This window comes from Sylvia atricapilla, chromosome 8, assembly GCF_009819655.1.
Source record: "Sylvia atricapilla isolate bSylAtr1 chromosome 8, bSylAtr1.pri, whole genome shotgun sequence".
NCBI classification, from domain to species: domain Eukaryota; kingdom Metazoa; phylum Chordata; class Aves; order Passeriformes; family Sylviidae; genus Sylvia; species Sylvia atricapilla.
In genome coordinates, this window is record NC_089147.1 from 4,341,909 (window position 1) to 4,358,664 (window position 16,756).

The 16,756-nt window shown below is 45.5% G+C and overlaps 2 protein-coding genes across 3 annotated transcripts; one reads left to right on the forward strand and one right to left on the reverse strand.

Moving 5' to 3' along the window:
* Nucleotides 1-37: 37 nt before the first annotated feature.
* On the forward strand, nt 38-9,184 carry IKZF5 (IKAROS family zinc finger 5). 2 transcript variants are annotated; one of them, XM_066323453.1, is made up of 6 exons: nt 38-156; nt 2,537-2,602; nt 3,457-3,542; nt 3,868-4,030; nt 4,319-4,501; nt 7,934-9,184. In XM_066323453.1, the coding sequence occupies exons 4-6, from the start codon at nt 3,898-3,900 to the stop codon at nt 8,875-8,877; spliced, it is 1,260 nt and encodes a 419-aa protein (XP_066179550.1). In that variant the 5' UTR covers nt 38-156; nt 2,537-2,602; nt 3,457-3,542; nt 3,868-3,897; the 3' UTR covers nt 8,878-9,184. The 2 variants fall into 2 exon arrangements, with proteins under 2 accessions (XP_066179550.1, XP_066179551.1); XM_066323454.1 differs by lacking the exon at nt 38-156 and adding an exon at nt 282-469.
* Nucleotides 9,185-13,472: 4,288 nt separating this feature from the next.
* On the reverse strand, nt 13,473-16,711 carry PSTK (phosphoseryl-tRNA kinase). The gene is made up of 6 exons (XM_066323455.1): nt 16,430-16,711; nt 15,998-16,256; nt 15,075-15,273; nt 14,579-14,654; nt 14,358-14,451; nt 13,473-13,672 (listed from the first exon to the last, which is right to left on the reverse strand). Exons 1-6 carry the CDS (start codon nt 16,709-16,711, stop codon nt 13,485-13,487), a joined length of 1,098 nt encoding a protein of 365 aa, XP_066179552.1. The 3' UTR covers nt 13,473-13,484.
* Nucleotides 16,712-16,756: the final 45 nt, after the last annotated feature.

Sequence of the window (16,756 nt, forward strand, 5' to 3'; positions counted from 1 at the left end):
CCACCGCCCCCGTGACGTCAGAGCCAACACCCCCCCCCTCCGCAGCTCCCGCCGGCGCGCGGCGGTCTCGCGAGACTGCGGTGGGCGGGGCCGGGCCGGGGGAGGCACAACAAACATGGCGGCGGCGGGAGGCGGGAGCGGCGCGGGGCGGCGGCGGTGAGTGCTGCCTGTCCTCCCCTTCCCTCTCCTTTACTCCCCTTCCGTCTCCTTCCCTCTCCCTTTCCCTCCCTCTTTCTCCTTCTGGGACCTCCCTGTGCCGTGATGGAGCCGGGCGGCGGGGACGGGGGGGCAGCGCTTGGGGAGGGCCGCGCTGCCCCGCCGGCAGCGGGGCCGGGTCAGCGGCGCAGCCCCGGGGCTGCTCCTTTGATCTGAAGCCGGGGGACGCAGAAATCAGAGGAAACACAGAAATTACAGAGTCACAGAATTACTGAAATCGCAGGATCACTGTAATCACAGAGGCGCAGAGTGAGTAAGATTGGGAGGAATCAATCCGGTGCCGCCTCCCTGCTCGGGCAGGGCCGTCTCAGAGCACATGGGGCAGGTTCTGGGATAGCTCCAGTGCGGGAGACTCTACACCCTCTCTGGGCAGTCTGTTCCACCGCCGTCACCCTCACAGTGAAGTTCTTCGTGTTCAGGTGGAACTTGCTGTACATCCGTTCCTGCTCGTTGCTCTGGTGCCGTTTCTGGGCCCCGGAGCAGCGCCTGGGCCCTGCTCTGCCGCTCCCTGAACCCAGGGACACCCAGGGGACAGACAGGGACACCCAGGGCTGAGGGCCCCTCTCACCTGGGGCTCCTCTCCAGGCTGAACAGCCCCAGCTCCCTCAGCCTTTCCTAAGCACGGAGATGCTCCAGTCCCTTCAGCATCTTTGCTGCCCTTTACTGCATTCTCTCCAGAAGCTCTGTTTCTCCTGTCCCGAGGAGCCCAGGACGGGACACGCGGGTTTCTGGGAGGTTTCCCGTGGCCGTGTCACTTCCCACTCTCGCTTTGGGTGAAGGAGGAGGCGCGGGATCGACCGGGAGCGTTCGGGGTTGGTGACGGGTCACGGGCAGCCACCGACGCTCTGCTTCACTGCCTCTTCCCACGATCAAAACTCCTTCAGGAGGACCGGGAAGGGCTTGATTGGAGTTTGGAATCCTTCCTGCTTTAATTTATTTGCTTCGAAAAAGATGGGACAGAGAAAAAAAAACCCCTTTTTTCCCCTGGGTTCCTTAGAAGAAGGTGGGATGCATATGTTTGCTCGCAGCAGTTTTATTCTCTTACTGCATATATACCCTCTTAGATACTTTATTCTCTTATAATTACTGCAGGATTAGTTCTGACTGCGTGTGTGTGAAGCTGCTGAAGCTCTATGAACTGCTTTCTTTAGCAGCATTATTTAGGCAGAATATTTCATCGTGGCACGTTCTTTGCCAGCAGACTTAGCTCACCTCAGTGCTGTGACCACTGCTGAGTGCCTGGGTAGGCAATGAGTATCCAGCGCTCTGCTGCTGGTTGTGTGAAGCTGGAGGAGGTGTGGTCGTGTCAGCAGAGCTCGGGTAACACCCGGGGTGATCAGCCCATGAAACACGACCCGGGCTGCTCAGTTTCTGATCACTGGAATTGTTTTCTGGTTTGCAGGAGTGACACAGCGAGGATCAGGTGTGCGTCATCTCCCCTGGGAAGGAGAGCTGCTGGCTCTAAAAAATGCCCTATAAAATCACAGAAGTGTTTGGGGATACATAATGGGAGCTTTGGGGTCATGCTTAAATCGTGGTGACTTCCCCACAGTGGTGTAAAGAAAAGGATGAGTGTTTCCATGATAAATCAATGAGGTAGAGAAAGGAAGTTTAATGTAGTTGGTCCCTAAGTTGTTTATGAAATTTTAATGTCATTTTCTTTCAGAATTAAATGGTTTTTTAATGCAATCAGTGCAATCAAGTAAGGCTGAGAGAATTGAGGTTTTTCAGCCTGGAGTAGAGAAGGCTTTGGGGTGACCTAATTGTGGCCTTTCAGTACATGAAAGGACACAAAAGAAACATGGAGTGAGACAATTTACAAGAGCCTGGAGTGACAGGACAAGAGGAAATGTCTTTAAATAGAGGACAGAATTAGGTAGGATATTAGGAAAAAATTCCTCCCTGTGAGGGTGGGCAGGGCTGGCACAGGGTGCCCAGAGCAGCTGTGACTGCCCCTGGATCCCTGGCAGTGCCCAAGGCCAGGTTTGGTGTGGAGCAGCCTGGGACAGTGGGAGGTGTCCCTGCCATGGCAGGGGTGGCACTGGATGGGATTTAAGGTCTCTTCCAATCCAAATTATTCTGTGATTCTATGAAATAAATTTTAGTGCCTTACTCAAAGACACACACAAATTCTCCTCTGATAACACAAACCTTTGATGTTGTTTCCAGTAGTTTAATATTAAATTATTGTAATTCATGGAAATCTATGGCTTGGTCAGGACTCTTGTGTTATATTGTCCTGTTTTTCTCTTCATTTCTTCAATATTAGAGATGTCTTTGATATTATAAATCATATCCTGGTGTCTTTGTTTTATTGCAGGAGACACCAACAAATGGAACACAAATTAACTTAAGCCTACAGGAGGCTGGTGACACCTGGAAGAGGGTAGGTAGATAGATACATACAGATGTGTCCCAAACTCACTTCATGGTGATAATCAGTGCTAGGAGTGGAGCACACTCAGGTAAGATGTGAAAGAACATCCTCATCTGGATGCCAGAAATGAACAAACATCTGTAAGTAGCTTTGGATACACAGGAGACGATATTTAATGTTGTCTGGAACTCTGAACTGGAGTTTCTGTTGATCACCTAACTATGTGTTAAAAATAAAGAATATTCTTATTGAAGTGTTAGAACTGTGAATTATTTCTGGTTGTAATCTGCAGAAATAATGTGACAGACTTGTTTTTCTCCTTCCAAATGTATCCCAAGCTCTGTCTCCCAAAATTCTTTGTGAATTGAGACTTTATAGAGGTTTGATATTTACCCTCCCCAAAACAAGCCTGACCACTGATTTCTGGGGAATATTTTAATCATTTCAGTGTGAAATGGACTGGATTAAGACTTTTACTCAGGATAGGAAAGTAAAGCTTTGGGAAAACTGTGAAACACTGCTTTGTCTAAGGCTTCTTTCCAGCTTTGCTAATCACCATCATTCACTTGTTTCCCAACACTGCAGTTCCTATAACTGACTGACCCAAATCTGGGGTTTTTTTGAGCCAGATGTTTATTGGAAGACAGTCAGTGAGTCAGAAATGTCCTTCAGGTGACATCCAGGAAGCAGAGGATGCAGTCTTTGAAAAACTTTTGCTGGAAGTGTGATTGTTTTAATAAAATTTAGAGCAGCAGAGTGTTAGAGCCCTGTCTTTCAAACACAAATTTTTTTCAGGTTTCTTTCTTTAACTCATGGGGGTTGAGAAGAGTAATGGACTCACATTACCTTTTTATTCCTTCTAGGGAAAGTGGAGAAGCTGTGCTTTTTATCTGAGGTGTTGGGGTACATTTTGGAGCATGTTTGCTACTTAGCAGGGAACTAAATTCAGGTATGATCTATTTTTTTATTTTTAAAGGCAGGTGGATTTTTATTATTATGTATTTTTTTAATTTTAAAATTTTATTTACTATTTCATTATTATATCATTTAAGTGTTGCTGACAGCGATCTCCCCATAAATTTTATTTGGTGATCTTTAATGAGTTAAAAATTCAAAAACCAATATTCTTATGGCTGTCCATTTCTTCTTTGACTCATGCTGTGTGATAAAAGTAATTCTTCACTTAAAAATACCCAACCCAAAACCTGACCTTGTTTTTATGAATACAACCAAATTCAACAACACTTGTGTTCTGAAAACGTTTTCCCTTCTAGGCACGAGAGGTTGTAAATGAGAGAGTCAATATGGGGGAAAAGAAGGCAGAACCATTGGATTTTGTAAAAGATTTTCAGGAATATCTGACCCAGCAGACTCACCATGTCAATATGATTTCTGGATCAGTTACTGGTGACAAGGAAGTAGAGACTCTCCAGGGAGGTGAGCTGATTCCAGTACCATAAATTTGATTTTTTTTGAGTGACTTCTGTGTTCACAGTCCTGCTAATGCTGCAGCTGCATGAAAGCATTTCTAGTCATTTTAGTCATTTCTGATAGTCATTTTCATGTTACATGCACCTTTGTTTTAATCAGGGCATGTTTTTATAATTCTCTGTATTTAAAGAACAAAGGCAGAGAGAAGCAAAAGCTGTCTGGCATTTGCTCACAGTGTGTGACAGATGGTGTCCCACAGATTGCTCATTAAAACCTGTGCTGCATTGTTCACAGCTGGGACAGAAGGTGATCAGAATGGCCTGGATCATCCTTCTGTTGAAGTTTCACTGGATGAAAACTCAGGAATGTTGGTGGATGGGTTTGAAAGGACCTTTGATGGGAAGTTAAAGTGTCGGTACTGCAACTACGCCAGCAAAGGGACAGCACGGCTCATAGAGCACATCAGGATTCACACAGGTATGGCAGGTTCTGCTCTGCTTGCCTGGCAGCCCTTGGGGGGTTTGACACTGGGATATGCAGGCCAGGAGCTGGCAAATTCAAGCAGTGTGAGAGTTCTTAACAATAACTAGGCATTGGTGGGTTTTTATAGGCTGTTTTTGTAAAGGTGTGCTATTACCTAAATAAGCTGTGCAATTTCCTACTGACATTTATTATTATAAGTAACTATATGGGACTAAAGTGTAGCATGAAAGCTTCAGTGTCAAACGAAGGGTCCTAAAAGTATCTTCTAGTTTTTCTGTGCTGATGAGAAAAATGACAAATGTACATGTTCCTACACAGAGATTTATAGGGCCTTTTCTTCCTCTGTTGCTTAGCCATGAAAATATTCCTGTGATGCACAACATTCTAGATATGGAAGTACAGAGCAGAGTAATAAGAATAAAGTTATTGGTAGAGTATTCAAATGTGAGGACATACCATTAAGTAAGTTACTGATAGCAGTAGGGAACAGAAAAATTATCAACTGTGGCTTGTTAAGGAGCATTTGCCACTGTTGAATGCATAAATCTAAAAAGCAAAACTCTGATAAAGGTTAGAATATCCCAAACTATTCTGAAAGCTCCAACTTCATGGCAAATGAAAGAAAACAAAAAATAGGTGCTTGTGAAGTCTGTCAGGTGTATCACACCAATACAGAAGGCTTCAGGGTATTAAGCAGAGCAGAAAAAAAAATGTGTACTGCAGAGGATGAAAGTTTTTACAGGTTTCCAGTCTGGTATGGACTGTCCCAAATCTTCCAAGTGTCTCTTTTCAGTGGTCTTGGGTAGGTGGTGTTTTGCGACTCACCTGTTGTAACTGGGATGTAATTGTAGCCCTCCTCAGGTAGAGTTAGTCAGATTCTCCCTTTGCTGGGATCCATTCCATCCACACAGGAGCTCTCTGGGTGGATTTTGGGGAAGGTTGGGCTCCTTGCACTGGCCCTGCAGTCTTGGCTTATTTCAACAGGGCGTAATGGGGTATGAAATGGCCACCAACCAGAAATCAGAGAGTTCTGAGCTTCAGATTCTGAAGACCTGGTAAATTCTTCTCTTGTGTCTTCCAGAACAAGAAAAGAGTTATTTTGGTTTGGTTTTCCTGGTTTGGTTTGGTTTCTTTTTTCACTCAAGGGAAAAAGATCCAAGGCCTGAGTGTTGTTTTGCTTGGAAGGCTGGCAGAGGGCCAGGAGATGGAATCCTTGTGCTGTGAAGCCTCAGATGAGTCAGCATTAAAGTAGGGAAGTGGCAGCTGACTCATAGCCTCAGAGCAGTGTAAATAAACAGGTACAGCATCCTGGACATCTGCCAAAGGAGTTATGACCCAGGCATGATCATGCAACCATTATTATTATTATTAAGTGCAGGACTGGCTTCATGCTGCATCTGACAGCAGATAATGAGTAGTAATGATAATGTGTTGTACTATGTGTGATGCAAAACTTTTATCTCTGTGTAACCAGTTTAGAATGAAATCAGATTGGCAAATTCTGTGTGAGTGCAGGGAGTTTGTCATTCTTCTCCTACCATTTTCTCAAGTCTCCAGATCTTTACCCATCCTTGTGTGTAAATATGAGTACAGAGGGATGCTCATGGAGAAATCATGGTTAGAGTTAGCACAAAAATTGATTTCTTTCCTTTTGGAGAGCCAGCGATGGAGGGGGAATGAAAGAAATCTGTTTGATATCCCAGACTGTGATTCCAAACTATGGAATGCTCATCAGTCTCATGACAGGGATTTAGAAATTGAGCAGGGACTCTAGATAGGAAGATGATCTTTCATTTCAGCATCTGAACACACATCAGATCCTTTAGGCACTTCTGACATTGCAGACCTGGATCTGTAATTCCTAGATCATTCTATCAAGGGAAAATCAGAAGTCCTAAAGTGCTCTGTTATAAATGTGGCTTGTTATTATGTTACAAGGTTTGCTGAGCATTTTTTAAAAAGTTAATGTGAGTATTTATAAATTTCGTTTGATAGAAGAGCAAAGTTCAGCATGTGCAAAGGAGATGATGGTCTCCCTGATCATCATCCCATCTCCCATCTGGAAGAGTACACAGCTCTCCAGGGAATACTGGCTTTTGTTTTCTCTTATAACTCTTTAGCCACAGGAGCCTTTTTCAAAGCTCAGTTCTTGAGTGGCTGCCTGTGTGTGTGGGTTCTTGAGGTGGTACTTCCAGGATGTTTGGAAGGTCCTAGTAGAATACCCTCCCTCAGTGTTGAAACAGAGTTACCATGAAGAACAGTAACATTTTGCTGGAGGGGACATTCCTGTGTTCCCCTGTGCACTCTGTGGGCGAGGGAGAGGTTGGATCCAGTTAAGGGCACCACACAAACATCTCTGCATTCAGTCCTTGGCTTTGTTGCTGCCATTCCCAGGCAGGTTGCGTGTTGTGCTGATTCCCCTCAGGATATTTCCACGTGCTGATGATCCCTGGGGTGAGGCAGAGCTGTCCCAGTGTTCTCCACTCTCCCAGGACACCCAGCTGAGCTCGAGGCTGGCGGTGACTGAAGTTTGATGAGCAGCTCACAATGAGCCACCCTGTGCTCCACACAAAGCATTTCCCTGGCACTCTGAGGTGCTATTCACACCTTAAGTTTGCGCTTTCATGTTTCTCAGATTCTGTGCTGCCTAGGGGTGTTGTTCTGAGCCTCATATCAAGTATTTAGTCAGTTCTCTTCACAGAGTAGATAGAGAAAACAAATCATTTCCCAGATGGAGACCAAGGACAACAGTTACAAGTTTTCAGGCCCAAAAGCATAAAAAATGAAGAGAGAAAACAAGAAAGATAGGACTTTATAACTGGAAGCTGGAATTGGACAGTTAAACCCCAATATGCAAATGGACCAAAACTTATAAAAGTGTGAGACCTTGTGACCAGGTCCATTTTCTGTCCATTTTGGGTCTGCCTTGGGTGTAGCCCTGGCCAGGCTCTGTCCTGCCCAAGGTGTATCCTTAAAGGCCTTTTGTGGGCCTGGTATTTCTGAGTCTGAAAGATTTTTAGCCTGCTAGCATCTACTGACTTTTTCCCAAGAAAAAATTTCTCAAGGAAGTTTCTTCTCGAAACAATCTTGGCAAAAAACTCTCCTTTCTCCTTTCTCTAGGTGGTGTTTTGCTGGTTTTATGTCTGGGAATCGAAGCCGGGTTGTGGCAGTGAGAGTGCTGAATCTTAATGACTAGACCAGAGAGTTGTTTGCCAAGATTGTTTCGAGAAGAAACTTTCTTGAGAAACTTTTTCCTTGGGAAAAAGTTAGTAGATGCTAGCAGGCTAAAAATCTTTCAGACTCAGAAACACCAGGCCCACAGCTTTTTGATAAATCCCTACTTTATTCTCTTAGCTCTGTCCGGTCTCTGCTCCAGGTCAGCCTTCCTCAGGCATCGCTCTGGGCTAACATGTTGTGATTTTCCAGGGGAGAAGCCGCACAGGTGCCACCTGTGTCCCTTTGCCTCGGCCTACGAGCGTCACCTGGAGGCTCACATGCGCTCCCACACCGGGGAGAAGCCCTACAAGTGTGAGCTGTGCTCCTTCCGCTGCAGCGACCGCAGCAACCTGTCCCACCACCGCCGCCGCAAGCACAAGATGGTGCCCATCAAGGGCACCAGGTCTTCCCTCAGCAGCAAGAAGATGTGGGGGGTTCTGCAGAAGAAGACCAGCAATTTGGGCTACAGCAGAAGAGCGTTAATTAATCTGAGCCCGCCTTCCATGGTGGTGCAGAAGCCAGACTACCTTAATGATTTCACCCACGAGATCCCCAATATCCAGACTGAGGCGTACGAGGGCATGACAAAAACGACTCAGAGCGGTGGCTTGCCAAGGGATCCACAAGACCTCATGGTGGATAATCCTTTGAACCAGCTCTCCACGTTAGCAGGACAGTTGTCCAGCTTGCCACCTGAAAACCAAAATCCGGCCTCTCCTGACGTCGTTTCCTGTCAAGACGAGAAGCCTTTCATGATACAGCAGCCTGCTGCACCTGCAGTAGTTTCGGCTGTGTCAGCCAATATCCCTCAGAATTCCTCTCCAACCAGCCCCGATTCCCGGCCCACACACAACCAGAGGAACTATAGTCCCGTGGCAGGGCCCAGCAGTGACCGCAGTGCCCACACCAGCACGCCCAGCATCAGCAACAGCCAGCCCAGTACCCCAGCTCCAACCCTGCCAGTGCAGGACCCTCAGCTCCTGCACCACTGCCCACACTGTGACATGTACTTTGCGGACAATATCCTTTACACCATCCACATGGGATGCCATGGATTTGAAAACCCTTTCCAGTGTAACATTTGTGGGTGTAAGTGTAAAAACAAGTACGACTTCGCTTGCCACTTCGCCAGAGGCCAACATAATCAGCATTGACTGAGAACGTGCTTTCATTTAGTTTTTTAACATATTACAGTCTATTTTTCATACTTGCTGATGGAAAGCTTGCACATTCCCAAAAGGAATCTTCACATTAATCAATTCGACAAAGGTGGCAAATTGGTTTCTGTGTTCTTGTAAAACTTGCCAGGGAAATTTTATATCAGATTCAGTTGCTGTTTCATATGTAGCCTTTCAAAAAAAACCCAAGAGTGCTGTAAGGGTTGGAATGCATTTACATGCTGTGGTTGCTAAATTTAAGTTGCTTGCACTCAATCCCAATAAACATTCTGCAAGTGGAGAAGCAGAGCGTGTGTCCTGAGCCATAGGATGCAATTCCCAGTTTTTTTTACTAGGCAAGACGAGATATATTATCCATAAAATACAAAAGGTCAATGCAGTGACACATCACGTAGATGTGTGTCCCATCATGTAGAAGGAATGGCTTCATGGTGATGCAGAGCGGGGTTAGATGGGATCTGGGGCAGGAATTGTTCCCTGTGAGGGTGGGCAGGCCCTGGCACAGGGTGCCCAGAGCAGCTGTGGCTGCCCCTGGATCCCTGGAAGTGTCCAAGACCATGTTGGACAGAGCTTGGAGCAGCCTGGCATAGTTGAAGGTGTCCCTTCCAACCCCAACCATTCTATGATTTTGGAGAAATCCTTAAAAACCTGGCTGCTCAAGCAAAAAGAAGCAATTTTCACATACAAATTCAATCTGATGTAAAAGTTGCTTTAATCTGATGAAGGTTAATAATAAGTTTTTGTTTAGTATAGTCTAAACTCTTCATGCTAGGATTTAAACACTAATTTAACTATTAGCACAAAACTAGAAGGTAACAGGTTTTTGTGAATAAAACTATGGTAGGAAAAAAAACAAGCTAAAAGCCTGTCATTCATGAGTTATAGAAACAAAAAGTAAGATACCTTATTTTACCTACGCTCTACAAAATTTTGCATGTCATTGTTTTTCAGAGGAGGCAATTTTTAGAGACATAATGAAGAGCCTGTAGAACTAATATATATTCTGTGAGATTTCTAACTGCCTTAAACCGAGTTGTACAGATATGTAAAATTTGCACAATTAGACTTCTGTCCTGCTGATAGAAGTTCTGATAGAAACAGACAAGAAGTTTACAAATTAAAAACTCCTTTGTTCAGTTTTATGTTGGGCCAGGCTACAGCTGAGAGGTTGCCTGTGTTTTTGAGAGTTGTATAATCCGGTTTATTGTAAATTTTGACTTGAAGGCCTGGTTTGTGACCCCTCCCAAGTTTGATGTCCTTTGGGTGTGCTGGGAATAAGGGGAAGGACCTCTGGCTTTTTGCTGGGCTCCATGCAGGATGCAAAGGAAAAACACTGAAGTTGTGTTTAGGAATTGTAAATGGCAAATGGTAACTGGAATTGTTTGTTTTGTTTCATAGTGTACACTCATCTTTAGAAGCCCTCAGGCTAAAGGACAGGCACTTTAATATAAACCTGAATAAAACATTTAATTAAAATTAATAATAACTTTATGTGCTAGATAAGAATTTGAGACATTAAAAATAAAGGAAGAACTGTTACTTTTCCCATATTTAGACGTGCACTTTTACCTTGGTTTCTTCTACTTGAGACAAATTAAAGCTTCCCTTATATATTCCCCTTTTCCTATCAGCAAACCATGTTTTGTTAAAAGCAAGGAGATTTTATTTATGTTCCACAAGTCAAGAGGTTGGAATCTGAATAGCAAATGTTTGGCTTATTCAAATTTATATTGTTATAGGAGCTAAAACTTCCTGAAACCAATCGAAAAACTTACAGTGATCAGGGTGAGATCAATGCAGGAAAACCACCTGTGTAAGAATTTTAGCTGTAGAAGTAATTTTGATTTTAATTAAATAGAAATTTGGATACCAGACATGTTTCTGTCTACCTGACTGACCTACTGTTGAATTTCTGTGCTTGAGGAACTGAGTTCTTGGCTGTGCAGTCTTGTAGTAATGAGGTCAGAAATCTGCCCCTGAAGTGATTCTAGTGTAGTGAAGATGAACAATAGCACTGTCACTCCTAAAAACTGTTTTGTTTTCAGGCCTGGTTCAGAATTCATTTTGCTGGATCTGTAAGACAATGTAATTTCCATTTTTCCTCATGACACACTGTATTTCCAAAATATTTCATTGTTGCTTTATACTTTTTAGATTTATTTTATAAGTAAAACTGCAGGTCTGTGTGTGTAAACGTCCTTTATTTTAAGGAGTAAAAGCTGATTGAACTGGATTCCAGTTAGAAGTTACTGCTCCTGGACAGGTTTTGGAGTCAAGTTTTTTTTCCAGTCAAAGAGGCAGAAATGGTGACTCTCTTTGGAACACACACTGAACAAATCTGCAATTTATATTTGGCTCAAATATAGTGTTAGGATAAGAGACATTCCTCTTGAAGACTTTACAATTAGCAATTTGTGGAAGTGGTTTTCCTTGCCTTTTTGGATAGATGATGCAATCTCCCATTCCTAAGCTCTGGCATTTCCAAGAACACTTGTGGAATAGTGGTACTGGCAGGGAGCAGCATTACAGTACTGAGTGATCACAGCATCCAGGTTCTCCTTGGTCTGTGGTTTTTCCTTCCTGGTACTGTAGGGACAGTAATTTCCATGTGCACAGAGGTGGATCCTGACCCACTGGGGCTTCTGTTGGCAGTGGTAACATTGTTAGAGGCTTTTCTTTGTCTCACGATTTGATGATTTAAAGAAATTGCTCCTGAACCACAATGGCCTGGTGGTTCAAACAAAACTAAGGATAGGTTTTCACGAATGGAGGGGTTGGGAGCAAGAGGAAGCCTGCAGGATCTCATGGAAAAGGGGCCCTTGTTTAGGAGGAGATCCTATTGTGGGGAATGTCTGTTCTTAATAACACAACTCAGTATGAAATCTATCCCCCAGCCTTGCAAGTGATTGCTTGGAAGGATTTTCCTGCTGCTGCCTGAATACCTTTGATTCTGCTCTTGAGGAACTAAGGCAAAGATTAGTTGGGATAGCTAGGAATGGGTGAGGAATGAAAAAACTCTTTTCCCTGTTCTCTTGGGCAAACTCCTTATTGCAGGTGGGTTCTGGGGCAGCAGCAGCTTTGGTGCTCATCCCTTGGCTCTGCACCAGATCCCTGGGGTGGATCCCTGTGTCCTCCCCAGGGCTGGGATTGTTCCTGTGACATGATCACACTCTGTGTTCAGTTGTGCCTAACAATGCCCTGACATCATTGTCCCCTTCTGTCAGCTGAGGAGCTTGGGAAGGTGTGTTTTCCTACTTTTCAGGATTTACACGTTCTATTGACTATAATTTAAAGAGCAGAGTTGGTACTGACGAATTCTTTCCAAGTCTGATCCCTTGCACACACAGGCCTTACCCAGAGTCAGTGAGGGAGACTTGTCCAGGATTTTGTGATTGAGTCCTTAGTTAAAAGAACTTTTCATATGGGGTCCTCCATCTGCTACACTGCACTTAACTTATTTTTTTCAAAACCCAAATCATTATCATAAGGTGATTAGCATTTTAGCTGTTATTAATGGAGGTTTGGGAAGCAGATAGAATTTTTCCATAGCTCAGTCCTTTTCAGTTGTTGCAAAACATGAAATTTGTGGGGGGTTTGGTTTTATTGTCATAGCTTATTTTATAGTTTTGTGGACATTTCTAATATGCAGTATTTATAGCACTCTTAATACACATTTACTGAATATTCCAATGAACATTTGAATATTTGAAAGGAGGCAATAGGAAAACCAGTTGTTTTTTCACAGGCACATGTTTAGATGAAGAGGATTTAGACATAAAACGTTGATTGGCATTTTAAAATAAAACCCAGTGCTAGGAGACACTTTCCAGCAGTGTTTCCCAGCCAAATAATCTGTTACTGTTTGTTTTCTCCCAGGATGTTTTGGGGGTTTGCTTTTTGTTTCTTTTTGACGAAGGGAATGTAATTTAGAAGTCTTCACTGGCAAGTTTTCTACTAATTTTAAGCTTCTTTGAAAATCTACAGCAAATGGATGTTCTGCTGCAGGAAATCTCTCTCCTGCTAAAGCATTTTTCATTGAGCAATCTCTGTGTATGTGCTTCTAAGTACCTACTTTGTTAATAATATGTATTTCAGTGTAAAGAGCAGATTTTATGCAAAAATGAAACCTGTTAGAGTTGTAAAATAAATTTTAATGTTAGTGAACGTTTTTGAGATGACAAGGTTAATTCTGAAATAACTCTATCTGGTGTAGTTCATGTTGTGGAGCTTTGCTTTTGTAAGATATGAATAAAATAACACTTTCTAATTAGGCCTCATGTCAGTTCTTAATTCACATCCTCTCATGGTGGAGTTGGTGCTTTCCCAAGTGCTTCTCGTGGGTTAACTCTTTCTGATTCCATGAAATTCAAATCTCAGCATGGTTTGCTCTTGTCTTGATCTCTCTCCACTGCCAAGAACAGCTTGGTTAGACTTGATTAAACTGTTTCTCTTCCATATCATGGGGAGAGGAGGCACAGGGGCTCCAGAGAAGGGAGCTGCACCTCAGATTTCTCAGCAGCAGTGCTCTGAGTACTGCATTTGAAACATTTTGGACTCCTAAACACCCAACATTCTCTATGTCATTATTTTAAAATATATTTATTTACGACATTGGTTGCCTCATGTTGGAATGAAGAAGTAACACTTGTAGCAGGGTCAGAATATCGGGTTTTCAAAGTCTTGCCTTGCCTCAAGTCTTCCAAAAACTCTGCTTTCAGTTTGTTGAGTTCTTCTGCCAGGCTCTTCATCTCACTTGGGAGAACATTTTTACCTAAAAGAAAATTGAAGCTGAACTTTTAACTTCATGCTTACAAAAAAAAAAAAAAAAAAAAAAATCATGGAACCACAGAATATCCTGAGTTGGAAGGGACCCACAAGGATCATCCAGTGCAGCTCCTGGCCCTGCATAGACACCCCAACAATCCCACCCTGGGCATCCCTGGGAGCTTTGGAGCTCCGGCAGCCTCAGTGCCCATTCCCTGGGGAGCCTGGGCAGTGCCAGCACCCTCTGGGGAAGAACCTTTCCTGATATCCAACTTAAACCTGCCCTGACACAGCTCCAGCCATTCCCTCCTGTCCCTGAACACAGGCACAGAGCTGAGCTCTTCAGTTAAGGACACTGAGCTGCTCCTCATACAAATCTTAGAAGCCAATCAGTACAGACTGCAAAGCCCTGTCCTTATTGACACGTCCCAAAACAGTATTAAAATCCTCTAAAATGCTGCTCTGGACTTTATTAAAGCTATCTTTAAGACAGTTAATAAATATTATACTAGTTTTTAAATCTACAAACCTCTACAAATAACACTGAGCAGAGTTGTGAAGGTGTTGCCTCAGGCACACCAGCTGGGATAGGGGTAGGATTCCTGACCAGTTTACCCTGAGGGAATTCAAGGACTGTTTTGCATTGCCAGTTAGCACCCAGGACAGGCAGGACAGGGAGAAGAGAGAGGTACCTTTGGCATCCTGCATGGCCTGAGAGATGACTCTCCTGCACGCCTGGTCAGCCTGATGGACAGCACTGGCTGCACAGATGGCTCGAGCTGCCTCCTGGCCAGGGCCACCAGGAAGGAAGAAAACAAGCAAACACTTTGAATTTGTTTGACTTTTCAAGTGCTACTTAAAAACAACACAGGAGCAGCACCTCAAGCTGTGCCCTGAAGCCCAGCAGTGCTACCTTTTGCTCTGTGTCCTCCTCATTTGGCCTCTCTGGATTTTCCAAAGCAGTGGCCAGCAACTTCATGATCTGCTCACTAAGGAAACAAACAACAGATTAAACTACAGCAATCAAACAGATACTTTTTCCCCCCTAATGATGTCACAGGAAAAAAAAAAAAAAAAAAAAAAAAGCGCAAGTTTTCAGTTAATTTTTAAGACAATCAGTGAAGTAATCTGAAATGAAAAAGAATTGCAACTCAAATTATTTCCAGCCTTAGCTGGAAATATTCACACAGATTTTCAGTGACAGGGTAGGAATGCTGTGAGTTTTGAGCTTAAAACTCTGCAGAGGATGGTGGCTGTGGGATCCCAACAAGCCTGGATTCCGTGTAACTGCCTAGCTTCCAAAAGTCACCACTGGGAATATTTTTTACACATTGTGTAGATACAGTAAGAAGCTTCTATCATTGAAAATAGCACTTAGGGAAAACTCTAGGATTAATCCAGTAACATACTCATCCTCTGAGATGTAATCAGAACTACTCAGAATGAGGCTGTGCTGCTCCCAAGCATTTTTCCTGAGATCTGGCATTTCTATTTTCCTTGCCATTAATTGTATTGTCTGCTCAGGCACAGGATCACTTCTGAGTCGATTCCTCTGCAGGCAGCACTCCAGTGGACACTCTAAAAATAACTGGCAGAAGCCCAAGGAATCTGAAAAGAACAGAACCAGACAATTTTATCTTTAAACAGTTCAAGTAATAATTTCTGAGAGCAACATGCAGGAGAAAGGTTCTACATGAATGAGGAGCTTCTGCACTGGTTCTGAGCCTGACATGAAAACAAATCCAGACAGGGAACAAAATTTAACCTTCAAGGCTGCACAAGTAATGTCTGAGATCAACACACTGAGCCACGGAATGGTTTGGACTGGGAGGGACCTTAAAGCCCATCTCATTCCACCCCTGCCTTGGCAGGGACACCTCCCACTGTCCCAGGCTGCTCCAAGCCCCAATGTCCAACCTGGCCTTGGGCACTGCCAGGGATCCAGGGGCAGCCACAGCTGCTCTGGGCACCCTGTGCCAGCCCTGCCCACCCTCACAGGGAACAATTCCTGCCCAAAATCCCATCTAACACTCTGCCACTGGGAAGCCATTTCCCCTGCCCTGTCATTCCTTGTCCTTGTCCAAAGTCCCTCTCCAGCCCTCTTGGAGCCTCCTTATGTACTGGAAGGAATTTTAACACTGCTCTAGGAAGGGTTTTACATGACCTAGCAATCTATAAGAAGACAGTAACAAAGTTACATTGATTGCTACTCTATTACAGGTATCCGGCAATCGGAATAACCAACGCTCCAAGAGAGCGCTTGAAAGAAGGCAGCTGAAGTGCACCGAATTTCCTACAAACATCCTCACGCCGAAGAGCAAGGAATAATTACATTTGCGGGCCAGCTGGTACACCTCGTAGCGCATGCTCTGGTAATAGAAGTTGTCATCCAGCAGGAGGAGGAGCGGCCCGGAGGCGAGTCCGGCGTCACCGTCCGCGGCGGGCAGCAGCCCCTCCCGGCGGCAGCAGCCCAGGAAGCGCTGCCAGCCCGGCTGCGCGGGGCCGGGCAGCGGCGCCCCGGTGAGCAGCGCCCGCAGGAATCCCTCCAGGCACTGCAGCAGCTCTCGGCGGCTCTGCTTCCAGCCGGGCAGCTGTGGGGAGAGAAAGGCGAGAGGTCGGGGCGCCGCATCGCCCCCGCCGAGCGGCCCGGCCGTGAGGGGGCCCGGCCCCGCGGCCGCCGCGTCCCGTTACCCGGCAACTGCGGCCGCACCCAGTGACGTCACCCCGGCGCGCCCGAGCGGCCAATGAGCGCCGCCGCACTGACCAATGGGGACGGCTCGTGCGGGCCCGCCCCCGGCGCGCGCGGCAGGAAGGCCTCCGGCGGGATGAGCTCGTCGTAGGTGAGCAGCGCGCAGGTCCAGCCCTGGTGTTGCGACAGCCGGCGGCTCAGGGCGCGGGCCAGGGTGGATTTGCCGGCCGCGGGCAGCCCGCACAGCAGGCACAGCCCCACCCGGGCGCCGCCGCCGCTCCCCCGCTGCTGCTGCTGCTGCTCTGCCGCCGCCGCCAGCGCTGCCGCTCCCGCCGCTTCCGCCGGCGCCGTGCGCATGCGCCGGGCCCGCGCTGAGGGGCGCTCCCTGGCGGGATCGCCGTA

What these genes read in the sequence shown, in the direction of transcription:
- PSTK (XM_066323455.1), bottom strand. Translation starts at nt 16,711, where the DNA reads ATGCGCACGGCGCCGGCGGAAGCGGCGGGAGCGGCAGCGCTGGCGGCG. An exon ending in CGCACGAGCCGTCCCCATTG is followed by an intron (nt 16,257 to 16,429) that starts GTCAGTGCGGCG and finishes CTCTCCCCACAG; the next exon opens with CTGCCCGGCTGGAAGCAGAG. An exon ending in GTACCAGCTGGCCCGCAAAT is followed by an intron (nt 15,274 to 15,997) that starts GTAATTATTCCT and finishes TGTTCTTTTCAG; the next exon opens with ATTCCTTGGGCTTCTGCCAG.
- IKZF5 (XM_066323453.1), top strand. Translation starts at nt 3,898, where the DNA reads ATGGGGGAAAAGAAGGCAGAACCATTGGATTTTGTAAAAGATTTTCAG. An exon ending in AGTAGAGACTCTCCAGGGAG is followed by an intron (nt 4,031 to 4,318) that starts GTGAGCTGATTC and finishes CATTGTTCACAG; the next exon opens with CTGGGACAGAAGGTGATCAG. An exon ending in GCACATCAGGATTCACACAG is followed by an intron (nt 4,502 to 7,933) that starts GTATGGCAGGTT and finishes GTGATTTTCCAG; the next exon opens with GGGAGAAGCCGCACAGGTGC.